Source organism: Eurosta solidaginis, chromosome 3 (assembly GCF_040869045.1).
Source record: "Eurosta solidaginis isolate ZX-2024a chromosome 3, ASM4086904v1, whole genome shotgun sequence".
Taxonomy (NCBI): domain Eukaryota; kingdom Metazoa; phylum Arthropoda; class Insecta; order Diptera; family Tephritidae; genus Eurosta; species Eurosta solidaginis.
In genome coordinates, this window is record NC_090321.1 from 244,346,226 (window position 1) to 244,372,633 (window position 26,408).

The 26,408-nt window shown below is 35.4% G+C and overlaps 2 protein-coding genes across 5 annotated transcripts; one reads left to right on the top strand and one right to left on the bottom strand.

Moving 5' to 3' along the window:
* Window positions 1-234: 234 nt before the first annotated feature.
* On the top strand, window positions 235-25,616 carry LOC137245312 (angiogenic factor with G patch and FHA domains 1). 4 transcript variants are annotated; one of them, XM_067775760.1, is made up of 11 exons: window positions 6,380-6,639; window positions 6,696-6,798; window positions 19,199-19,338; window positions 19,398-19,514; window positions 22,831-22,872; window positions 22,998-23,490; window positions 23,618-23,778; window positions 23,923-24,256; window positions 24,951-25,065; window positions 25,138-25,243; window positions 25,317-25,614. In XM_067775760.1, the coding sequence occupies exons 1-11, from the start codon at window positions 6,448-6,450 to the stop codon at window positions 25,482-25,484; spliced, it is 1,971 nt and encodes a 656-aa protein (XP_067631861.1). In that variant the 5' UTR covers window positions 6,380-6,447; the 3' UTR covers window positions 25,485-25,614. The 4 variants fall into 4 exon arrangements, with proteins under 4 accessions (XP_067631863.1, XP_067631861.1, XP_067631862.1 ...); XM_067775761.1 differs by having other exon boundaries at window positions 19,202-19,338; XM_067775762.1 differs by lacking the exons at window positions 6,380-6,639; window positions 6,696-6,798 and adding an exon at window positions 235-340 and having other exon boundaries at window positions 19,202-19,338.
* On the bottom strand, window positions 6,804-8,501 carry Hex-C (Hexokinase C). Its single transcript, XM_067775765.1, has 2 exons — window positions 7,514-8,501; window positions 6,804-7,399 (listed from the first exon to the last, which is right to left on the bottom strand). The coding sequence occupies exons 1-2, from the start codon at window positions 8,364-8,366 to the stop codon at window positions 6,891-6,893; spliced, it is 1,362 nt and encodes a 453-aa protein (XP_067631866.1). The 5' UTR covers window positions 8,367-8,501; the 3' UTR covers window positions 6,804-6,890.
* Window positions 25,617-26,408: the final 792 nt, after the last annotated feature.

The window sequence follows — 26,408 nt, forward strand, 5'->3', positions numbered from 1 at the left end:
TACCCTTTTGTTATTTGATTTGATACATCAACTTTCGGCGCAGTACGATTTTGATATTTGTCCATCGAATTTACAAAAACAAAATACATTGAATATTTATTTATGTTTGTAGGTATGTCACCATGCTGCCACCTTGTATCGTTCCGTCATGACGCAAACATAGCTCTCATCACAGGAACAAATCGCTTCTATGCTATGAACCAATACAATGAGCAAGTTACTTAAGCTGCTGGTACTGAAGAACAGCAGATGTGCCAAAAAATTACGCAGAATTTATTATTCGCAACACAATCCACAGGGAAAAATATAAAACTGATTCCAGGGGCCCTATTCACTAACAGTGAGTTTTAAAGTATACACAAGAATTTGTATAAACTTTGAAATTGTGATTCTGTAAAGCAAAACTGTGAACAAAAACTCACTGATAAAAACTTCGCGAGTTTCCTTGGCAGCCAGTGTTCATTATTGTGAGATTCTCAAATCATCGCACTGTTGCAGAATGACTTTTTTGTTTTCATGGCGTTTGATGAATATTTTCTCACTGACATAAGACTTTTACATTCAGCGCTCGTTCAGCAAAACAATGTGCACAATAATTTACAGAATCGCATGAAAATTTAAAGTGTAAATTTTGTGTGCAAATGGGTTTTCAATGAGTGTACATTTTTCAGTTTTTCACAGTTAGGGAATTGACTGCCTGACAGGATGTTCAATATGGCTACTTTTTAGCGTTTTGACAGGGTGTTCAATATGGCGGCACCTATCTTCAGCGGATGATAGAAAGAGATACAGAATGATACGGTGATAGTAAATTACAAATCAGGTGATCCAATCACTTTGGAATTTTGACGTCTATCCAGAAGATATCACACTTAGTTATCATTCACAATGGTCACAATACCTGATAACATTGTTCGTCAAAAATCGGGGATCGTCCAACATTACCTGAACCCCCATGGCACAGAGCTGCCATCGTGAAACCACCCGCTAGGAATGTTTGCGGAGATTAATATTTAGTGCGTGTACGTTAAGATGCGCGACATGTAGCAGTAAATAGTGTTATTGTGAATATAAGGGCGGCAAGTTATGTATTGTGCAGGGGAGGCGAATATTCAAATCCGCCCTGAATATAACAATCGAATACGACACAGAATATGTTAGCAAATATTTTTATTGTATGGGGAGAATGTTTACAACAGTGCTTCGCGAAATTTTGTATGTGAATGGGCGAGGCGAAATAAACTTAAATTGCCAAGTGTGAAGTTCCTTCATACTTACAAACGCAACATCTTAGTTGAATGGTGTTATGGAAACGCATCTATGGTGGAAGCAGTAAGGAAGGCGGTCGGCATGATGTGTTGGTGCACAGTGGCTAGTCATTGTCGGCTGGGGTGGGTCCTTGCCAACCTTACTGTTCCTGCGCCATAAGCAGAAAAAAGTTCCTATCATGCCTATCAAAACTGAAAGCTGTCAAAATCAAAAACCCTGACAGAAGCGCAGAGACCGACTCAAAACGCTTATCAATACAAAATAAAACAACATCCGGTCGAACCGGATGTCACGGACAGACCGTTAACATTCAAAAATTTAAATTCAAACTCAAAAAAAAAACTGACGCAAAAAAAACTACCGAACCGGACATGGCCGGTTACTAACGCTGAAAATCAAATTCAGAAAAAACTGCTGAAAAATATAATTGCAAAAAAAAAAAAGCTGAAAATTAAAATGAAAAAGAAATGGGCCGAATATACAGAGGGGCGCCGCGGGTGTTGTTGCGACGCCCGGTGCTTAGCCCACCCTCAAAAACCATGGCCACCGACGCACCTAAATTTCGGTGGCCCCTTACCTGTATTACCTAGTGCCTTCTAAATCAAAAGGACTGCCAGCATTCCCATTTTAATTACAATTTATTTATCATTCATTATTAATATTTTAAAGCTTGTCTTTGAAAAATTATTGGAGCATTAGCTAAATTCCAAATATAAACTATGCTGTCTAACAACAAAGGTATTTAAATTAATTTGCTTATGTTTGGTTAACAAAAAATATATATAAAGTTCTGTTTTGGTTGTTATCCTAAGGGGTTGCCCTTAAAGTACATCGTTACGATAATCACTTGTTATCTGTATTTTTTTTTTTCTCCACATACAAACATTATTATGATGTTATAGTAGAACTCATTTTTGAGTGTAACCTAATATCTAATCGGTATAATGCTAATGCGCATAGTATAATGATAATAATATCTAATATGTACTAAAGAGTGTTTACCAAAAGCAATAAAGATGAAATTGCGATAGCAATATGTATTACGTGCACGTAAATCACTTTCGTCTTGTTGTTCGGAAGATATTGTTCGCAATAGGGATTCATATGTATATATATATATATATATATATTGCAGTTGTAAGATATAAAAAAAAATTGAATTCAAAATCCTTTTGCTAATTCGTGCATACTCGACAATCGACGAATGGCTGCTGTCGCAAAAAAAAATTTCATTAAATTTGTGGTTAAGCTTCCAAAATGAATCGCTAAAATGTTCGCGTGATAGCGACGGCTTGTTATCAATAAATTTTATAGAGCTAACTTCAAACGTTTTAAGGCGACAAAATATATCCTTAAAATGATCAAAAAAAAAGATGTATGCTTTGTTTTTTTTATGTAAAGCTAAGGCTTAGGTAGGTATTAGGTAAATGGAATTACACTAGTAAATTGCTGAATACAATTTTAGTTATATTTAAAGAGTTTTGTTTGATATGTTATATATAAGATGCATTCACAAATAAACGAAGTATGTTGGAATTAGTGTTGAGCGTTCTAACAGGTAAATGCTGCTTGACCTGACTGAGACAAAACTACCTGTTTATTTGTGAACAAACCTTAAAATGTGTAAATAAACTGTTGTTGCATTCTTTAACATCTTGTCAAGTTGCAAAACCTGAGTGTTCATATAGTAATTCTTTTGGTTAGATAATTAATACAAGCTAAACTTAAATAGTGGCAACCATTTATGTGTAACTTTTTTTTTCTATAATACGTTAAACTATCCTTTCATCTTTTATGTTGATAATTCAAAAAAAAAATGTCGTAATTTTGACAAAAAAGATCGATCCTTGTCGAATGGTTTACCCGGGGTATATAAAACCCTCTAAGTACCACTTGGAAGTTCCTTTAACTACCCTGCAAAAATTCTCTCGTCATTCCACGCCGTTTGACTAGTTATTATACAGTCATAGATTATATTCTTAGTCACATTTGCCTGGGCGTGGGTAAGTTTCGTGACCAGAATTTTTTTGTAGGGTAATTAGTTTAGGTCTATACAAGGCTGATACTTACATGGCCGCCAGAGTACGTGCCATGGGCCTCTGCCGGCGTGGTTACTGGTGATGTTGATTTTGCCGGTGAAGTTGACGCTGATGTTTGTTGTGGTACGCGGTCTTGGGCGCGCTGTGCTGGTACTGTTGATGGTTGTTGCGCTCTGGTCCGAGGTGTACTGGTGGTGGCTGTTCTTGTTGAACCTGTTGATTTGGGCGTATTCCCTTCTCACCCCCTCTCGTTTGAAGGAACCTAGGAGGATCTTTGAAAGACCGCTTCCTTTGCTGTTGCTGCGTCTTCTCGTTTTATTTATTAACGTAAATACAAGTTAATAGACATATCTGCGCACATAAATGTATAGATATATATATGTTTCTTTGGGTGCAAAATAAAATCTTCTTCGTTCTAGTCGGTGATGATTTATTAAAACAGTCTGGACAAGCTTAGTCGACTTAATTTCACTACTTATTGCGAAAAGTCCTGTTTTCGAAGCCAAATGTATTTAGTATATACGACGTTTTTGTGTGGCCAAATAGCAGCTCATAACCTCTGCTATGAAATTGTTCGACTCCCAGGATTTGCAGTCGGGTCACATCTATGTATATTTTATGTACATAAACACGTGTCCTTTTTCTTTTATTTCTTCCAATTTTTTTCCGTATTTTTTTCGTGTCTACGGCCGGAGAAAACGTGCGATTCTTTCTTTTTTTCTTTTCTATTTTTTGTCTTCGACTTAGCGCCGGAAACTCGTGCGATTTTTAGTCATGGCCGGTCTGTCTGTTCCCTTCTTTTTTGATACTTTTTATCGCAACTTTCGCCACATCACTAGGTGTGTTCGCCCCAAGTGGACAATGGCGATGTTATTGGAATGCATAAGCTTGTGTTAAACGCATCTATATGAAAAATGTCATTGTACCGCGGCCTTAATTAATGACAAAGATCCAACACATTTCTTTTTAACGCCTCGCCTAAATTATATCCTAGGTGAAATGTCATTGTTCTGCTATATTTTATTGACTGAGCAATTTTTGTGGTAAGAATTCCATTGAAATAAATTTAAAATTATATGTGGGTTAACGACTATGTGGCAAATTTTGTGAGCAGTATTTTGAATTTTTGCCTAAGTGAAAAAGAAAGAAAAATACCAAAATCATGGCTACTGCCGAAAATTGAAAAAATGGACCAGCAGACCAAATGGAGTTGGAAGAGCTAAAATTGACTACAGTTTAACCTTGCCACTTTGTTCGATAACATAAAATGTTTCTACTCATCTCAGCTTAAGCGGCCTGAAAACCCGGGCCTTAATATATAGGGACTCGTTGTATAACACTGTACAACTTAATTCGTCATATGTTTAAAGCTGCTGTACATTTTAGATCAAAATCCTGGCCGAGATACAATGAACTTCTTCATATAGGTGCGTTCAAAGCATAGTGTACAAGGACAAGTGTGTTGACTTCTTTCTGACAGGCACTCGCTTAAGTGAGCATAACGGGAAAATCTTGGTTGCCATTGTTGTTTCGTTTGACAACGGTCAATTAGGGTTCTGTGCAGAGACGTAAAAGATTGAAACAGGGTTTACGTAGTCACAAAAGTGTTGCTCCTATACTACAGCATTTTAATTTTATATCATAGCGAAAATTGTTCAGTTCAGAGTTTTTGATTTTCTTTGAAAACTTAATTTAATACATGAGGTTACTCCTAAGAGTAAAAAGCATAGAAAACGTAGAGTTTTCAAATTATTGTGAAACACATTTTAAGCTCAACAACAAAGTATATCGATAAAATATATTCTAGGATTTCTGTACGCAAGTTCATTATATTTTTGTAATACAAGAACCAGTAAAAATCAGAGAAAACTTAGAGTTTTTCAAGTTATTGTTAACCACTTTTTAATTTGAATTTCTGTACCCAAGTTCACTATATTTGTGTAACACAAGAATCTGGAGGTCAATTCCTTAATTATGAAAAACTGAAAAATGTACACTTATTGAAAACTCATTTGCACACACAATTTACACTTTGAATTTAGTTGTGCACAAAATTTTGAAACTAAAAACAAAATTTTCATTTGTCAGAAAAAATAAAAAAAAACGGCGTATTGTAAAAAAACCCTATCGAAATACAAACTGGCTTGTTTGTTTTTAATGAACTACGTTTTATTTTTCTTGTATTTCGTTGGTTTTTTTTAAATATAGTACACATACTTACACCAGTTCTGAAACCTTATTGGCAAAAACTATAAGACAAAAACTATAAGACAAAAAATATAAGAGAAATACATAGAAAATAAAGTAGTGTCATATAGGAGTTTGATTTGTTTGCACTTACAGCACCATTTTATTTGCAGGAAACTTTCACAGCTACGAAAATTAAGGCGGATTTACACAGACGCTTTGGTTGTGCTGCATTCTTTAATTCATCTGTAGGGAGAAGTATCAAAAATTTACATAAATGCATTCGTTGCGTGCCTACGCTTTGACAACACCATAGGGAAACAATGAAACGCCATACGTTATATTTGCTTTGAAGCGACCAAAGCGTTTATATAATTTTGCCCTTATACATTTGTGTAAACAGTCTTAGAAGTGAAAATATTCCATGCTACACGTGTGGCGCTTTATATTTTTACTCTAATTTAAATAAATTTTGCTTTCCGTATGTTTTCGCATTGTTGCAGGCAACAAATCTTCTGGTTTTCCTTTTCCGCGGAAATATATGCAACTATTTCATCTGTAAATACTACAAAGTTTTATTAAACAAACAAATGCAACTCATATTGAAGTACTCTTACGTACCAATAATGCAACTCTGTACCTGAGATTTGCATCAGGTGAGCGAGGCATTTTGTAGTTTTGACGTTTATCGCTTAGTAGACACACTTGTATAGGTACAGTATGGCAAGGGCCGTCTTATAATTCATAAGATTTGAACACATTTACATATATGACAAAGGTGATTGTGGCTTGGCCATTATAATTTTATGAGGTAATCGATAAGTTGGCTTCGAGAAAAACTCAATTGGTATCGATACGATCTTGTTTTTGTGTTTTCCTATCAGCTGTTGCAAGTGAACAAAATTGGTCTAGGCCTTTCGTTTTGTGCGTTTTTATAGAAAATAGTTGGAAAATGGATGAATGTGAAACAGAAAATCGTAGCGAGGATACAAAAGATTGTAGTTCCGGTTTTAAACTTAAAGAAAAAACTGAAATTGAAAAGCTAGAGATTGAAGAACTATGCTCCTACATATCAGAACTACATGACCAGCTAAAAGATAAAGATAAGGAAATCCATAAATACAAAGAAAAATATAAACAACTGGTAAGGAATTTTAAATAAAATAGTAGACACGACGTGCTCACAACAAATATTTGTAGTTACTGCAAATAGAAGAAGACAAAACAACAGCGAAAAATCAGATGCCTGACCAGGCAACTCAAACCACCATGACTGCAGGGGAAGTCCCAGATGGAAAGGAAAGTACGTAGTCTTGAAATCTTTATTTTTTTAAATTAAAATAGAGGCAAAACCTATTAGAAAGTTCACAATGTACTAAAAGTCACATTATTTGACTAATTTTTGCTTGCCACTGCTGCCACAAGAGCCGCACCACGCCCGGAACCATCTTCCGATAGCATTAGATCAAAGCTAAGTTTTGGGTCAACCAAGACACGCATAGCTTCACGCATATATTCGTCGAAGTGTGGGTGAAAACGATACACGGAACCATCTACGCCTACAACTACATGTGGTTCGGCTATTTTATTGATTAAACTACTTAAGCCTACAGCAGCCAATTTGGCAGCGCGCTTGGAAATGCATTCACATATAAATCGCAGTTTCTGACAATCTTCAACTGATGTCTTTTCCAAGCCGAACAATTCCTGGAGTAACAGTCGGGTTTGCCGAAACTCGGGAAACCCGTCATTTTCGATTTCCGAAATAAATCGCGTTTCAATGCAGCCTGCATTTTTATTTAGGATATTAATGAAGTTTTGTTTGTCCGTGCAACGATGAAAAATTAGATCTTTTATAATAGCATCTTGTAGCACCAACCGTACCAGTTCCCCCAAGTACATTCCTAAAAAATATTTGTTATTAGTTTACTCTTACGCTAATTTGCAGTAGCATATAACAAAGACAAGCAAAAAATATCACACACATAAAACCAACGTCATTCTCAGCCAGTACATACCTGATATCATTTTTTCAAATAATTGTGTTCCCGCATTTAACGTTAATTTATCAACTGTGCGATCATAATCAGTGCGCATAAATTCCAACTGCCCGCTCTCTCCAAATGCACCCCATTCTGTATTTACTAATATATGACGCTTATCAGTTTTATATTCTATTTCTAATAAATCTGCATTTTCCACACGTTCCACATAACAAGCATTACAACCCGTACCAATAATAACACCAATGCGACATTCAGGATTTCTATGTGCGCAGGACATAAGCGTTCCGGTGGCATCATTTAACACAGCCATAACATCAATTATTAAATCACCACGCCGCGCTATTGCTTCTTTTAATAAACGAACTACGTCTTCCAGCTCTACACCTGCACATTTGAAACCTTTTGTCCAACGCACAAGTAGCGCTTTCGTTAAACCCAATTGTACGCAGGGAAAAGAGAATGTAAATCCGAGTGGTAAATGTTTGTCACCCAATGAATGTTCCACAACAAACTCAGCCAAACAATTAGCTATATGGTCGAAAAGTTGTGTACCCTCGCCTATCATTAAATCATTTGCGACTGCATATACCTTAGCATCAATTTCTGCTTCATGCTGTCCTTTAAGTGAAACTAGTAAAACACGAAAATTTGTACCACCCAAATCTAACGCCAAAAAATCGCCCTTTTCATCACCCGTAGGCAAATCTTGTACATATGTCATATAACATTTTATATCTGCTTGTGGTTGTGTAGTCTTGGATAGACCATTGCGTATTTCGCTCGTAAAGCGTTTATATATTTCTTGTAGTTGGGAATCGCTGATGCTGAATTCTTTGAGGAAATCTTTTAAGTTTTGATCCTGCATTTTGTTAGATATAAGTTGTTTCAATATTTTACGTTGTCCGTTAGTACAACTTATTTCTTTTGAGGACCTACTAGCACAAGCCTATATCGTTGCCAACTTTCAAAGCGAATGGTCGCTAATAATCTGAATGAAAGTTAAAAAGTCTAGAACTGTTTACAATAATATTTAGTTGTTACAAGAAAGCTGTTTTAAGACATTGCAAAAATCAACTTGATAAGGAATCAACTTTTATTACAAGCAAACGTTTAAAAAATCTGTTTTATAGTTTACAGTGGGCATTTTTTGACTTGATGTAAAACAAGAATGCTTATAACAAAATAAAGTGTAGGTTAAGTGATTAGTTTTAAACAGAACTGAGCATTTTTATATATTGGTTTATGATTTTTTATGTTTTAGTATCGCATATATCGATTCATTTTACAAGCACCGGAAAGCGATAAGGGTTGGTTCAATCATTTTTATGTACCTTGTTCCAAAAGCTTTTAAAAATTTTGTCAAGAATTAATCAAACGCGGTTTTAAGGGTCGTTGTAAAGGGTCTTCCGCGGGATCCACAGTTAGTTCAGCTGCATGTTGTTCAAACTCACACTAAAATCGGCCTTACTGAGTTCTATTGTTGCATGTTGTTGTTGTTGTAGCGATAGAAACACTCCCCGAAGGTTTTACGGAATGTAACCGATGTTGATGGTTCCTCATGGAACTAGGGGGTGGGAAGGGCGGTATGGCCTAGAAGATTTAATGGGGTCATATTAATTGTTCCCCACCGGCTTTGTGCATTGTTACCGGAACGTACCGGATCTATATCCGGTAAAGGACTATCAACATCGATAACTCTCCCCAAAGCCTTCGACGAGTGTCTTTATCGTTAATACAACAACATGAAAAACGTGGGATTGCCAGAACCTCATGATAAATATGTGTATGATACATTCATATTTGTAACGGAATTTGGCTCGCGCTGGTGAGGTTAACAATTGGGTTGCAAAGCTATGATTGGGCTTATCAACACCTTTTCGTTTGGTTTTTGAGTTGTAAGCACCTGACTAACTGTCGAAAGCTGAACATCAATAAGATCTAGAAATCTGTAGAAGGCGCTGTTAAATTTCTTGTTGTGATATCCATCAGAATCATTTCAATATGTAAATCTGCCATTTTTTGTTGTAACATTATTTGGCCTGTTTTCTGGGTACACCCAATCCTGAAAATTGAGCGTATGTAATTATTTTTGTACAGGTATAAAGGAATCGAGATAGATATAGACTCCCATATATCAAAATCGTCAGTATCGAAAAAAAATTTATTGAGCCATGTCTGTCCATCCGTCCGTCTGTTAACACGATAACTTGAGTGGATATTGAGATATCTTCACCGAATTTGGTAAACGAGGTTATCTGGACTCAGAATAGATTGGTATTGGAAATGAGCGAAATCGGGTGATAACCACGCCCACTTTTTATATATATAAAACACAAAAAAACCTGATAATTTAGTAAATAATACACCTAGAATGTTGAAAATTGACATGTGGACTGATATTGAGACTCTTGATAAAAATTTGGAAAAATTGCTTAAAATGGGCGTGGTAACGCCCACTTTTGATAAAATCAATTTTACAAATATTATTAATCATAAATCAAAAATCGTTAAACCTATCGTAACAAAATTCGGCAGAGACGTTGCCTTTACTATAAGGAATGCTTTGAAGAAAAATTAACGAAATCGGTTAAGGACCACGCCCACTTTTATATAAAAGATTTTTAAAAGGGTCGTGGACGAATAAAATAAGCTATAAAAAAAAAGATATTTATATCAATGGTATTTCATTTTCCAAGTGGATTTATAACAATAAATAGCAAAAACTTCAAATTTAAAAAAATGTGCGTGGCACCGCCCCTTTTATGACTAAGCAATTTTCTGTTTCGGGAGCCATAACTCCAACAAAAATTAACGGATCGTAACAAAATTGGGTACACATATTTTCCTTATAGCAGAAAATATTTCTAGTAAAAATGGACGGGATTGGTTAAAAACCACGGCAACTTAGATATAAAACAAGTTTAAAAGAGTCGTAGACTAGAATAATAAGCATAATAATATAACTAAGCAAAAAATAGTTTTTAATCAATGATATTTCACTTATCAAGTTTTATTGTAAGAGGAAATGGGGAGAAATTTTTTTTTAACGGGCCGTGCCACGTGTTATGTACAAAAGTAATGTGAAATTAAAAGTACAATTGAAGCTCACGCTGAGTATATAATGTTCGGCTACAACCGAACTTAGACAGCTTTACTTGTTATGCATACTTTCAGGCGCTTATTTATTAATTAGACAAGTCACTTCATTTATTGAAAAAAGAAAGTAAAAACTCATTTTATATCAATAAACTTCATAATAACCACCATATTTCTTCGCTGTCCACCTCTTACCCACTGTAAATGTATATGTAATATTCAATTTGCAATTTTCCACTGCATTTGAAATGTTTAGTTTAAGTGTACAATTACATGCTAGTGTGCATTGATATGTCAACACAAGTACAAACATATGTCTACCAACTGCCTTGCACTCTCGCATTTCTCAACACAACTTTAAGCTATATAATTAAGCTTCTGAAAATTTGATTAAAATTAACCATTAATATGACATTATAATTGGAAGGCATCCTACATACAAAAAAAAAAAAAAACAAAATACATGCAAAAAATTAATTTCCAAAAAAAAAAAAAAATAAATAAATAAATAAATGCTGATAAGAAGCGCCAATATAAATACATTGCATGTCGCTTTAATCTGCGGTATTGATAGTGCAGGTCTTATTGGTTTTTATTTAGTCGCGCAAATCAAACAGTAGCAAATAATTAGAAGTGAAAATTCATTCCTCGGCTAGAAAATAATACAGTAAGCTTAGCAGCTTGGGTTTTTGCACACTCTCCCTTTAGTCTTTGCATAAATATAAGTGTTTGCATTTGCACTAATATTTGCATGTTATATTAGGTCCAACAAAGATATGAAGAAATATATGAGTGTATATTAGGGCGGGTCGATTTAAAAATCGCTCATTGCTCTGTGAAAATCGTATTCTAAGGATCAAAATAAGAAACTTTGCCGAAGGAACCATACCTCTAAAACGAATTCTGATGTCCCCCCCCCCCCCCCCCCCCTTTGGGTCGAACTTTTGGGTAGCGGCAATTTCAATTCTACCTGCTGTGTCTTGTGGTGGCTTAAAAACACAACGCAAGCAATTTTACGATCTGCAATTGTGTCACAGTGATACCTTCATTTTTTAAAACGGTTGAATAAAAAACCCACACAACTATGTTTACGACATGCAAATGCATCACAGTGATGCCTTGGTTTTAAAAGGGGGTTGTAAAAACGCAAATTTCTAATATTTTTTTTAATTTCTTTTCTATTACTAAGTTAAATTCATTTTTTCATTTACATATCTTCTGACTAAATATATTTCTAAAGAGAAAAATAAACTTCAAAAAAAAAAAAACATATGCATTTCAAAGTGGGATTTTTCAAAATTCGCCCCTACGACCCAAAGGGGGGACATCAGAATTCGTTTTAGAGGTATGATTCCTTCGGCAAAGTTTCTTATTTTGATCCCTAGAATATGATTTTCACAGAGCAATGGGCGATTTTTTTGCCTCCCCACAAATCGACCCGGCCTAGTGTATATGTATCTAGAAATGAAAAACTTGGGATTGCCAGAACCTCATGATAAGTATGTGTATGATACATTCATATTTGTAACGGGATTTGCCTCGCGCAGGTGAGGTTAGTAATTGGGTTGCAAAGCTATGATTGGGCTTATCAACCCCTTTTCGTTTCGTTTTTGAGTTGTAAGCACCTGAATAACTGTCGAACGCTAAACATCAATAAAATCTAGAAATCTGTAGAAGGGGCTGCTAATTTCTTGTATATGTATTTAGAAATTGTTTGGTCCCACTCAGCATATCAGCTGATCATCAAAAATTTATAATCATTTTTCATTCAGCTTTCTGAATCTTTTATGAAAATATTTGTTGACTGAATAATGAATTTTATACTTGTTGAAATTTTACTTTTCATTAAAATTTTTATTTTTTTCACATACACATATTTTTTCAATCATGAAGCCATGATTCAATAACTAAAGGTTTATTCTCCAATGATGACAGATCTTTAACACTCCCAAATTGAAAAATCTGGACGGGTTGCTTTTAAGAAGTAAGGAAAACGGGGAATAATTCAATCCCCTTCAGTGAAAATTGTAGTAGAAAAGTATCTTTGGTAGTATATTAGTTTTTAAGGAAATGATTAATTTTCTACTAAATATTTCGTGAATTGATAAAGTTATGTTGGTCTGGTCATTCTTTCAGAAATAGTTTGAAGAATGTCGTACATTAGAATTATAACTAAAAATGTACTATCTCAAAATTTGTTTCAAAAAATCCCTATATGAGCATAAGTTCAATGCATTTTGTCATAAGAGGGAGTTAATGAAAAGAATTCTGAGATGAAGCGTTCTTCAATCTAACTGTAATATAGGGCGATTTTGTGACAAATCCTGAATTGGGAAAATTTTGAATAATATTTTGAGAAAGCACGATTTTGAACAGGCAGCCGACATGGGGTGTTACGCTACACAGCATCCAACTGAACTGACAAAAACAAAAATAAAAGAAAATGGCTTATTTTCTTAGAACTTTATATTCCTACCTTCACTTTGACAGAAGAGTTAAGCTTTTGTGCGGTCCTGCTACACAGGGAGTATTCACCTTTTTATTTTGAAATTTCGGAAAGCTCTTTTCCGTTAAGTATTCATGGAAGCGTTCCGGATAAACCGTTAATTTAGAATATTCGGAATACGTTCATTTGGTACTACCTCACGAGATCCGAATATATCAAATAAGTATATACAAAATATTCCAAATATAAACCGATTCCCCAAATTCTTAAATGGAGACGAATGTTCCGAACATGCGGAATTAATAGAACAGAAGGTCAACTTTTAATACGCACCCAAAAATATCGAGAGGTGTCAAAAAACGCGTATTGACCTCGATAACAATAAATCGAAGGCTGAAATAAAAAATTTAGCTCGTTCAAAAGATATTGACGAAAAACCGAAAAATGGCCCCGGGTTGCGTTGGCGGCCTTCAGCCGAGCTTATAAAAAATATCCCTGGGCGGTCCACCAATGAGGTGGGATCGAAATTAAATCAAAATCCCTTTGTACACAATATCTTTTCAGTGCACAAAAACATTACAAAAACCGCATGAAAATTGCCAACTTCAACTGAAAATATCTCCGGACAGAGATACAATTTTTCTTTTCAGCCTTCGGATTATTGTTGTCGAGGTCACATCTCTCGATATTTTTGGACGCGTATTAGCAGTAGACTCCTGTTTTAGACTTTTACCTGAATAAGTTAACATGCCCAATGAGTACATTTCGTTATGACATCTCCATTATTTACTAATGACATTTTTATGTGAATCGAATTGGGTTAGGTTTCGTATATTCATAGGCTTACGTAAGTGCACGATTTCTTGGTGTCCTCTCTTTTCATAAAATTACCTATGTTCAATGTTCAGCCATACTAATGGATCGAGGCATAGTTAATAAATTCACTATAAAGTAAAAAAAATGTTCTAAGGAATTATGCAGTTTAGTACGTATCCGGTATTTGTAAACTGATTGCTTCCTATTTCTACTACTAATATTTTTCGAAAATTCGCAAAGAAACAACACAGTTAACGGATGTCAATTCGATTTGGGAGCAAAATGGCCGCAATTGTCAAAAAATGTGTCTGTCGAGCAAACCTCTTGTGATTGAATCATGCATGAAGCTAAGAAAAAATATATAAAAATTTTATTATTTATGCAAAAGATATTCTTCAAGATGTAAATAATGTAAATGTGGCCGAAGATTTCCCCAACCATTTCTCCACCTTTGGCTTCCCGAAAATACATAATGGTTGGACAATACAAAGGTTGTGAGTTATCTAAACCCCAGGTAAGTGAAACTATATTGACATCCTGAATACGGCTTCAACATCCCGTGTCGTATCCGTGTTTTAATATGTAGACGATAATAGTTGATTTAATCGGGGATTGCCTGTATTGCTTTTTAAAATGTATGAAAACATTTATTTGAAGCAATTTTTAATTTTATAATTTATTTAATAATTTGGAAAAAATTTAAATCGACTCCCACTCCCGGGAGTAAAGGCGTTGAAGAGATTTACAAGGTATAATCGAAACAGCTGTCGCCTTGTCCGTCCTGATGTCACGTTGTTTAAATTTTTCCCAAATTATTAAATAGATAATAGTTGATGTTGGATGTTGTAGTCGCAGGTGTATATCAGTCAAGTTTGTTTGCGAGTTAGTGGTTCGTATAGCTCACTTCCGCATGCTTTATTCCCCTGATGAAATAAGATTGTTATGTAGTATGTTATTTTGAATGAGATATGAAGAATAAATGCATGATAATCGCATTCAAAAATGATTCAAAAATCTCAACCAAAACGATTGAAATATGTTCACGAATATGATCAGAAAATGACTGTGAAAAGCAGTCAAATATTACTCTAAAATAATTAAAGCTCAATTTTACAATGATACCAAATATGAATAAAAAGCATTTAGAAATAGGAATCATAAATGATTATTCAATAATAATCATATTTAAGGTACATTTTTCTCCCGACGATACCTTAATTTTCGAACAGAAAATGCTTTTAAATTTGAACGTTTTTAATCATCTTGTGGTATGATATTTAAATATTTTTTCATCAAAATTTTCAAAACATGATGGCTGGGTGCGACAAATGACATTGCCGTGAAATCAGTTCAATTATCATAACAACTTGGAAAATATACCGTTATGCATTAATTAATTTACAAGCTGTTTTTTGAAAGCTCAAGCCCTAATATTTTTGTACTAAATATGAAGTTATTACATGGTTAGGTTAGGTTGAACTCAGGACCTCACATAGGCTGATTGAGTCCGTAATGGTACCAGAAGTTTGTTTTAACGACCAAACTGAAAAACCCTATCAAAAACTAGGACCTATGTTATAAAATAACTCCGTACTCTTGGCAAATACTAGAAGCTTGCTAGGATGTAAGCCACTTGCTGCTTCTAGATCTGACAGCTGTATCACTCTAAATAGTTGGAGTCTTAGCCTGGCAAGTGCAGGGCACGAGCACAGAACGTGCTCGATCGTTTCCTCCTCCAACCCGCACTTCCTACATCTGCTATCACTGACCAAGCCTAATTTAAAGGCATGTGACGCCAGAAGGCAGTGTCCAGTCAGAATACCCGTCATGAGTCTACAGTCTTCTCTTTTTAATGATAGAAGCAACTTTGTTAGTCTAAGGTTGTAAGACCTACACATAATCTTCGACACTTTACAGCCCCGCGCTTGAACCCACGCCTTTCCCGCTTGGTCGATCATGTGCACCTCTCTCCTTCGCTTAATCTCGCCCAGTCTAATTGGGACGTCGACGCAGCAAGCTTCAAGGGATGCGCCGTTTTTAGCTAGTTCGACCGCTTTTTCATTCTCATCTATTCCCATATGCCCTGGGACCCAATATAGATGTATGCTTCTTCCTGTCCCGATTCTCTCCAGAGACTGCTTACATGATTAGCTTAATGTGAAAATGTGCTAAGTCGCTTTTTTTGAAAAATTATATTTTTTAAAATGAATTCAAAATACGTCGATGACAAAAAAAATTTTTATTTTTAATTTTTACGTGCTGTGGGCAATGATGTGTAAATGTGCTAAGTCGTCAGCTGTTAAAAAGAATGTGCTAAGTCAACCTGTCAATAATATCAATCTAAATTACTAGTCATTTCTTTGTGCGCGCATGCTTTGTTGTTGTTGTTGTTGTATTAACGATAAAGACACTACCCGAAGGCTTTGGGGAGTGTTACCGATGATGATGATCCTTTGCCGGGTATACATAGATCCGGTAACAAAGCACTAATAAGGTACTAGCTCGAACATCTCGGGAACGATTTATATGAACCCATTAAACCTTCTAGGCCATCCCGCCCTTCCCACCCCTAGAGTCATGAGGAACTTGGGGTCGCCAGAGCCTCGGCTTTCAATGAAACAGGCTTCGTCACGGTTAGGTGAGGTTGACAATTGGGTTGGTGAAACTCTATATTGCGCTGGCAACCCCTTGAAATTGGATTCACCTAATTGAGACATGCCTTTGGTGGTTCATAAATGCTTTGCGCTGACCATAATCTACATCAATTCTTTCATGTCGATAACTACATGCTTTCTTACAGAATAGTTAAAAATAGAAAATAATTCAAGCTTAAACTTATATAAGCTGTTATTAAAATTAATAACACTACAGAATCGATTTGCTAGATGTATAGTCCTAGTTATAGGTTCATTCATAGCATAATTCGTTTTATGAGTTACTAGCTTTACCCGGCGTACGTTGTAACGCCCGAGATCGAATGAATTTTGCGTTATTTTTTCTGTTTTTGTTTGTTGATAATTTAATTTATTGTTTATTGAATTGAATTGAATTTTGTTACGCATATTTGTTGAAATTTTCTGTTAAAACATTTTATTCTTGTATCTTATTGTAATGCATGTGGGTACACAATAGTTTTGGTTTATTCGTTCGGTGCAAAGACAAACAAATTTTTTGGTGTTCCAACTCTAGAGCAAGCAGCATATAGCTGGCCATGGGAAAAGCGCAGATTCTCTAAATTTAAGCCTGCAACAGTGATTGCGATTGTCCTTGTGCTTTGTTGATTGGAATTGCAAAAGCAAGGCGTACGGGAAACTGTAAGCGCTTAAAATTGAATGGCAAATCTGTACGAATCATTGGGATCCGTGGTATGAACACATCTCCACCTTTGCTTTTACCGCTGATGGTTGTTGTTCCGATTATATTCGGAATTAATTTCTTAACGCAAAGTCTGGTTCCATTGCACAATTTTGGTGGGTCTAAATTCCGAAGAAGCATGATTGGTGAGCCAATTTTCAAAGTTAATTTATGCCCAGTCATTCCAGGTGGTTCTAAAGAGTTTAGAAATTCAATTGGATAAATCACAATTTTATCTTCATCTGTAACTGTGTCGATCGATTTATATTTCGCCACTTCACCAGGAAATTGGTTTTGAATGCGATCATTGATATTGTTAACTTGACCATTTTTGGGTGCTAGATAGTTCGTTCGCATAGCCAAGAAACAAAAACATTTAAATTTCTAAATTCTGAAATATGAAAAACCTTCGTCTTGCTTGAAGGTACCTATAGGAAATTTGGTGATGATTGAAGTATGTGAAACACGTTTTCATAGGGAACACACACATAGAATTTGCTTTTATAGAAGATGTGGATAGACTGAAGCTAACAATTTTTTTTAACGGCGGCAGATTACTAAACGTCCAAAAGGCATAACAGCCAAACTCAACAATGCAGTCAAACTTTAAGTGTTAAAATAATTTAACTTTGTACGCAGCCATAGTTCTGAAAAATCCCATTTGTAGGGAAGGTGCCACGCCCCTTTTTCCCCATTCCACATTTTACTGGAGGTGTTATGACTTAACGTCATATAGCTCCTTTCCAATTTTCCTTATCCTACCGTTACTACATCCAGAGATATGCAGTATGATATATTCCATTTGTATGTGAGGTGCCACGCCCCCTTTTTCCCAATTCCACATTTTCTTGGCGGTGTTAGGGATTGACCTCATATAACTCCTTACTGAATTTGAATGTTCTGGCATGTATACCTTCAAAGTTATGCAGTACCAAAGATTCCATTTGTATGGGAGGTGACACGCCCCTTTTATATATCGAAATTATTTTTAGCCTAAAACCTTCCCGTTTTTGGTGATGATTGAAGTGTGGACAATACGTTTCCATAGCGAACATACACACAGAATTTGATTTTTATATATAGAAGCAAGCAAGAGTGAGATAAAATTTCTTCTGTCATGCAAAGCCTGAAGACCAAGCAATTTGTGCCTGCTGGTATATGATGGGAGGCCGTCTGGCCAGTGACGCATACGTAAAGCAATTTTTGTAAAAATTGTTTGAACTTTCTCAATTTTATAGGAGTTAGATTCATAGAAAGGTATCCATATTATTGAGCAATATTCAAGACCACTTCTGACCAAGGATATATAAAGTGCCTTCAACGTCATAGGGTCCTTAAAGTCATTGGTGTTACGTCTACTGAACCCAACCATTGCAACAAATTTTGAAACAATGAAGTCAATGTGACTAGAAAAAGAGAGTTTGGAGTCAAAAATTACACCCAAGTCTTTACTCTCTTTACAACGATTAAAAGATTTAACATTTAGTTTGTAGATAAATTATGTGGCAGTTGTCTTTATGGCATAAGACACAACACAGCATTTGTTTGAATTTAAAAATAAATTATTGTTTGCGCACCATCCGGCAAAAGAGTACAGATCACAACCGTTAGAAATAGTTTGACAAATAAATAGTATTTTTTGTGAAATATATAGTTTTAATGTTATATTTCAATCATTAAAGTGGAGGAGTGATGGGGAAACATATTGAGTAAAAAGTGTTAACGTCAGGAGAAAAAATTTGTTTTGAGTGCGACAATTGTGCTAAGTCCTAAAATAGCTGCTGGGTTAGCATACATGATTTTTATTTATCTTTTTCCAAAACTTCTACACTCAAAAGTATTGCAACTAAGGTATCCTCATTCACAATTTTGAGAAAAAGGTTATTTCAAAAATTATTAATTTTTTTTCGTTTGCTGTAAAATTCGTAAAAAGTGACTTAGCACATTTTCACATTAAGCTAACGATATGCTTGTCTTTTTCACAGCAGATAACATAACTACGGTTGATAATTTTGTGGATGATATTCGCAAAGCGGCTGAACAGGCGCAAAATTTAAATGGTTTTGTTTATGAACCAACATCTGGACTTTATTATGATCAAAAGACTGGCTACTATTATAATGCGGTAATGCAAAGTAGAATATATTATAATTAATTTAGTTAATATTTTTGGTATTTTTTTAGGAATATGGACTCTATTATGATGGCAATAATGGTTGCTATTACAACTACAACCAAGAAAAAAATCAGTTCGAATTTCATTCGCAAGTTCAAACAACACAAATAAAAAAATCTGCAGAGGTGAGCTGTTGATAGAAGAATTTTCTTTTACCTTACATAGTAGAATAATTTGGGATATCAGAGCAAAAGTGGTGTAACCCACTGTGAAAATTCGTTGCGGTTATCGGGTAAAATACTTCTTTACTAAAGTTTAGTTTTTCAAAAAATTATCCAAACTTTTCAATGTCTGGTTTTATCCCACGTTTGCCTGATAGCCTATACAAATTAATTGCCTGAAAATTGCAAGTTTGTGGAGCAGTTAAGCTTATAGAAAGATTACGTATAACGCAACGATTAATTTTTTCTCATGCGAACCAAAATTCCCATCATATATGTGCGTTGTTGTTGTTGTTGTTGTTGTAGCAGTGATATATAATAGCGTTCACTTCAGTGAGTGACAGTTAACCTGAATGCCTTTATGAAATTTTTGGTATTATATAGTGGTGACTGTGAAGGTGAGTCATACCTAATCTGGCCCTAAGTATATCAATTTAACATAACATTATCACGCTCTCACCCTCTGTCATTTACAGTTAAAATATTGTTTTTGTAAGATATTTTACGTTATGTCAAACTGCCTTAATTGAGACTTTTTTTGTTATTACGCCACGCAAGAACTTTCATACTATTGACAGCATTTTGTTTCAACTGTTGATGAACATTCCAGCCGAAAATTATAACCAACTTGTTCAAATCTTGGCGGCCGCCGTGGTGGGATGGTAGCGTGCTCAGCCTACCACACCAAAGATCCTGGGTTAACACCCCGGGGAAAGCAACATCATAAATTGTAGAAAGAAGTTTCTTCAGTTAGAAGAAAAATTTTTCTAAGCGGGGTTGCCCCTCGGCAATGTCAATGAGTATATTAATCTTGTTCGCATAACGGTGCCCAGTAACGGCATAAACTAATCGAGATAGATTATAGACTTCGATATATCAAAATGATCTGGGCGAAAAAAGAAATTCATTTAGCCATGTCCGTTCGTCCGTCTGTCCGTAAACACGCTAACTTGAGTAAATTTTTAATGAAATTTGGTATGTAAGTTCCTGGGCACTCATCTCAGATCGCTATTTAAAATGAACGAAATCGGACTATAACCACTCCCACTTTTGCGATATCGAAAATTTCGAAAAACCGAAAAAGTGAGATAATTTATTACCAAAGACGGATAAAGCGATGTAACTTGGTTGACCTTATCACGCAGAATAGAAAATTAGTAAAATTTTGGACAATGGGCGTGGCACCGCCCACTTTTAAAAGAAGGTAATTTAAAAGTTTTGCAAGCTGTAATATGGCAGCTGAGTATGTAATGTTTGGTTACACCTGTAGCGGCAACACTGAACATCGATAATCGTTAGTCGATAATATCAAGTAGTTGGTGTGAGCGCTAACAACAAGACTTTACCATTCGTCGTTCAATCATACATTTTTTAACACGCATATTTTTACTTTCATATTTGTCTTTATTTATTGTATCGTTTATATCAGTACATTTGTTATTAAATAATAGTATAAACAAATAAACTACAATTGGTGACCCCGACGATAAAGAAACATTAATACTGAAGGAGTTATTTTTGTAGATGCATCAAATGCGTTGCAAATAGCTCGTGTCGCAGTGAAGCCTCCGCCATTTTGGAAACCTGATGTTCGGCTATGGTTTCAACAAGTCGAGGCGCAGTTTATTCGCTCGAATATTACGACAGATGATACTAAATTTTATACGCTAGTGGCGGAAATTGATTCCGCAGTGCTTAAACATGCAGCTGATATTATTCGAAGACCTCCGGCTGCTAAAAAATACGAGGCTTTAAAGAAGCGGTTAATAAAAGCCAACAACTTTTCTTCGAGAATTACGCGACCTGGCAGATGACCATCTCGACGAAACAGCGCTGAAATATCTGTGGTTACGTCAGCTACCGGCAAATGTACAACAAATTTTAGAAACTGTGACAGGTGATTTAGATAGTTTAGCAGATAAAGCGGACATCATGGCGGTCAGTAATGAGCCATTAATAAACGAGGTGAACGACTTGGGCGCGGGTAATGATGTACTAGCATCGATTTTAGCGTTGAACAAGTGGTTAGAGCGTTTAGAGTTAGGTAGTATTAGTCGAGACGAGCGTAGTGCAAATCGTCGACGCAGTCGTTCCCCACGTTCGCGCTCACAGTCTAATGAAATATGCTGGTATCATCGTAGATTCAATTCACGTCCTACCAAATGCAGAACCCCATGCAACTTTCGCCCTAGCATTCAGGGAAACTAGTAGTACCATCTTTTTTAGCGACTAAGCAAAGGATGGGAACACATGCAAGTCGCCTTTTCATTAAAGAAAGAAATCGTTTTATATTTGGAATATTATGTACATATATACTTAATTGGAGTATTCGTACCTCGTGAGGTAGTATCAAAGGAATGTGTTCCGAATTTTCTAAAATAACGGTTTATCCGGAACACTTCCATGAATACTTTAGCGGAAAAGAGCTTTCCGAAATTTCAGAGTAAAAATGTAAATACTCCCTGTGTAGCAGGACCGCACTAAAGCTTAATTCTTCTGTCAAAGTCAAAGACGGAATATAAAGTTCTAAGACAATAAGCCATTTTCTTATACTTCTTGTCAGTTCATTACGGCTGCTGAGTACAGTATCACCCCACCTCATGTCGACTGCCAGTTCGAAATCGTCCTCTCTCAAAATATTTTTCAAATATTTCCCATTTCAGGATTTGTTACAAAAACGCCCTATATCAGAATTAGGTTGAACCTCTTATCTCAGAATGCTTCTCAATAACTCCCTCTAATGTTAAAATGCATTGAACTTATGCTTCGATAGGGAGTTTTTGAAACAAATTTTGAGATATTGTTTTTATACCCGCTGTACTTGTACACAGGATATTATAACTTTGATTTGATAACGGTTGGTTGTACAGGTATAAAGGAACCAAATAGATAATACTTCCATATATCAAAATCATCAGTATCGAAAAAAAATTTGATTGAGCCATGTCCGTCCGTCTGTCCGTTAACACGATAACTTGAGTAAATATTGAGATATCTTCTATTTTCATTTAAAAAGACAACTTGTTTGAGAATAAAATTTAAATTACTCCTGCACGACTAGCCGTAGGCACCAAATATTGTCTTTTAAAATACCACCATTTGCTAGTGTATGCTTTCATGTACTCCCCTGTTCTTGTTTGCCTGTTATTATTTCTTGAGTATCTCCAGCTAACTGCTCCCAAATATTAGCGTTGAATAATGAATGCTCAATGATTTTGCTAAATACATACGAAGTTTTTATGCTTTTTGTAAATATTTAAAATATTTCCTCTCCCTACAGTGCCACAAGACCACCAACGATAGAGAAGAGCTAACGAATTACGTAAATAATTCACTTTTAAAACGTTTTTCAAATCTTAACATTAACCGAATGCGTAACAATGCATTAGGTAAGCTTGGTTGCATGAAATGTCGATGAAAACGCGGATTTCTTTTCTACTGTTGCAGGATGATATTGCGGATGGGATCGAGGAGATGGTCGAATTCGATGAATTTGGTGGTGTAATAACCGATCAGGAACAGCTACGAAAAATCAAGGAAGAACGGCTCAAGGAGGAAGAGGAAAAGCGTGCTTGTCGCAAAAAGAAAAAATCCAAAGATGTAATATCCAGAAATAAAAGTACCAAAAAGCCGAAACGCCGACACAAATCGAAAAAGGGTAAACGTTCATGTAGGAAGTACGCTCACTCGTCCAATGATTCCTATTCAACATGTGAGAGTGAAAGTGATAAAGAGAGGAAAAAGTGGAGCATGAAACGTTCACGTAAAAAGTCAGCCGGTGATGTAGAAGACGGTGAGCTAACTGATTGTAGCAGCAAAATCAGCACAAGTGAAAGCGATAGTACGGACAGTCGGCGGCGAGGTAGAAGTGAAGAGAAGGAACATGCAGGTTGCAAGAGAAAAAAGGTTGCAACTTTTTCAAGTTGTGGGCGCTTGCAAGGTTTGTTTTGTTTTTTATTAAAATTTTTCTTTAGTATAATTTGTGGAAAAGAAATTCGCGTTTAAGTGAAGTTTAAAATACAACAGTATTGACATTGTTTCATAATAAAATTTGCTGTTTCTTACAGATATTGCTAAAAAGTATCCGCCCTCGCTACGTATTATTGTACAGGAAAGCAATTTGGAGTGCTTAAAAGTTGGTAGTCTAAGCCTTATTACCTACAAAGGTGGCAGTTTGGGCCGTGAAGGCAATCACGATGTTATAATACCTGATGTCAATGTATCCAAGGTTGGTAAAGTTGAAACTTAACAGTAACATTAAAACAATCTAGCATACATACTTCTATTATGAAATAACATGGTATTTCAGAGCATAAGAAATCATTAAAACCATCTTACAAAAGGCTAATGTATGTGATTTTATAAATTTCAGGTACACATGAAATTCCATTACGATCACAAAAACTCCATTTACAAATGCATCGATTTGGGTTCGCGCAATGGTACTGTACTCAATGGGTCACGCATGTCCGCAGCAAAACAAGAGAGCTTGGAATATGATTTAGTGCATGGTAGTGTTTTACAACTTGGTCAAACCAAACTACTTTGTCATATTCATGAGGGTAATACCACATGTGGATTATGTGAACCGGGCTTGTTGATTGAATCTACTCGTGAGAGCAGCGCAGCGCATAGTGGAACTGTTGCATTAACACATCGTGAGCAATTGAAAAAGTTACAGAAGAAATACGGCTTGGAGAACGAAAGTGAGTAGGAATTTGATTTAAGATACAGAAATTTTGTACGGCGGAATGATGTCAATGAGTTAGAAAGAGAAACATCTATCTAAGAAAGAAATGTAGCTTACTTTTTGGAGAACTTCTCTTTTAATTTTTTTTGTTTCTGTTTGAAATTATTAACTTTCATTTCGAGGTGCTACCCGTAAGCTCTGATACAATTTGAATACATACAAGTGAAAAATCTTTCTATTCCTCCATTGCCATTCCTACATGTCAAATAATAGCTGACAGGGAGAACGGCTGTCGCGAATGGCCAGAAAATGGAAGAAAGGTTTGTTTTTTGCTTGCGGTTATTAAATTGAAGTGTCATGATTTGCCCATTTGTGTTTCAAATCAACTTTTCTTTTAAATGTGTATACAGAAAATCAGAATACATAACAATATTGATTTCTAAAATCTAGTTAATAGATTAAATTTGAGCAGCCAGTTAAGCAAACATTTTAAATAATGCAACATACCAGTGGTCTACAAAAATGTTTGAAAAACATTATTGAGTAAATGATTTAAGTAATCGAACAGCGATTGAACAGGTTATCGAGGCTGTTTACTATTGTGAACGTTTTTCTCAAACATTCGCCACTTGTATGAATTCACAATCCTCCCATACAACGGCTCAAAATATTTTTCAGTTTATTATAAAGCTATTTTATTTCTTTCTCAGAGTTTGTAGAGAGTAAACAAACCATTGACAATTATAATGATCGCGCTGCGACACGGCGCGTAAAAATTGGCAGTTCAACCGATGTGGAAAAAACACAAATAGCTTGTGTAAATACGTGAGTTTTTTTGTCACTCCTCGACTTAAAATTTTCATATTTAAGAATTATTGTTTTCTTATTGGACCTTAGAGAAATACCTTCCGAAAATAAAGGCTTTAAAATGTTGTCCAAACTAGGATGGAATAAAGGCGAGACTTTGGGTAAAGTTCCGGATGGTTCAGGTCTTCTAGAACCGGTAAGTATTTCATTCATATTTTCAAATTTACTATCATTTCTACCATCTATAGTGTTTGTGGTATTTTTTTCAGATTAAGGTCTCTTCGAATGAGGGAAAAAAGGGTTTAGGTTGTGAGGCATCCACACCGTCAAATTTAGCACTTTCGCAATTGGATAAACGAAAGATTTCTACTTGGAAAAAGACGCTGGAACGTTATAAGCAAACTGATATCTTCGAAGATGGCGGAGAAAGCGCTTAATAAATTTAGCTGTTTACATTAATACATGGTATTTCAATTGCTGTAAATAAATGCGACAAAAGGGTTTGCTGTTTACAATCATGAAATTTGTTGTGTTTATAAGCAGGATTCTCTTTTATGCTTGTAATTTGTTTAGTTTTTTCTTGGATATAGTGCTGGCGAATTTTTGTGCTAACAACAAGCTTGCAGGAAGCGCTTTTCAGAATAAGCTCGTCGTATTAAAATGCGATTTAGATCTTCGCCCTAAATGAACGAAAGAATAAATGTTGCAGCTCTCGACTACACATGGAAAAATATTGTTGAAGTGAGTGATGGCGTCAAATATGTAACAGTTAATCCGAGTTTACTGCAGTAGAAAAATAAAGCCTGAATCTACAGAAAACCTTTCTTGTATGCTGTACGGAAGATTATAATTCAGAAGTGGCATGCTTACAAATCTTGGCACGTGGATGGGGCTGCACGTACATACTTTACTATGTCGGGTTTAGTTCCGATACCTGATGCGGCGTATAATAACGCACACTCATCCAAAAATGAAAACGTAACCGTTTAAAACCGTATCACTTTGCGTAACCTAAACCGTTATTTTAATACGTAAAAGAACGAAACGGAGAACGTTTCACGCTTCGGAATCGGTTCCAAACGGTTTTGCAAAAAATGCCACATCCTTTGAAATTTTTAGTATAATTGGTATTGTTATATTATTTAATTAATAAGTTAAAATTTAAATAATAATTTGAACTTTTTCTGTTTTTAAATTTTATTAAACGCTAAAGACATTCGAAAATTTATATAAAAATAACTTAAACGCGAAAGACATTCGAAAATTTATATAAAAATAACTTAAATTGCAATAGTTATTAGAACATTGCATTATTATAACATCTTTCTACGAACCCAAAATAAGTGCAGAAAAGTTCAGAA

Excerpts from the sequence above, each read along its gene's own strand:
- LOC137245312 (XM_067775760.1), top strand. The coding sequence starts at position 6,448 with ATGGATGAATGTGAAACAGAAAATCGTAGCGAGGATACAAAAGATTGT. Across the intron at positions 22,873-22,997 it reads GAGAAGAGCTAACGAATTAC|GATGATATTGCGGATGGGAT; the intron begins GTAAATAATTCA and ends CTACTGTTGCAG. Across the intron at positions 25,244-25,316 it reads GTTCAGGTCTTCTAGAACCG|ATTAAGGTCTCTTCGAATGA; the intron begins GTAAGTATTTCA and ends TATTTTTTTCAG.
- Hex-C (XM_067775765.1), bottom strand. The coding sequence starts at position 8,366 with ATGCAGGATCAAAACTTAAAAGATTTCCTCAAAGAATTCAGCATCAGC. Across the intron at positions 7,400-7,513 it reads ATTTGAAAAAATGATATCAG|GAATGTACTTGGGGGAACTG; the intron begins GTATGTACTGGC and ends AATATTTTTTAG.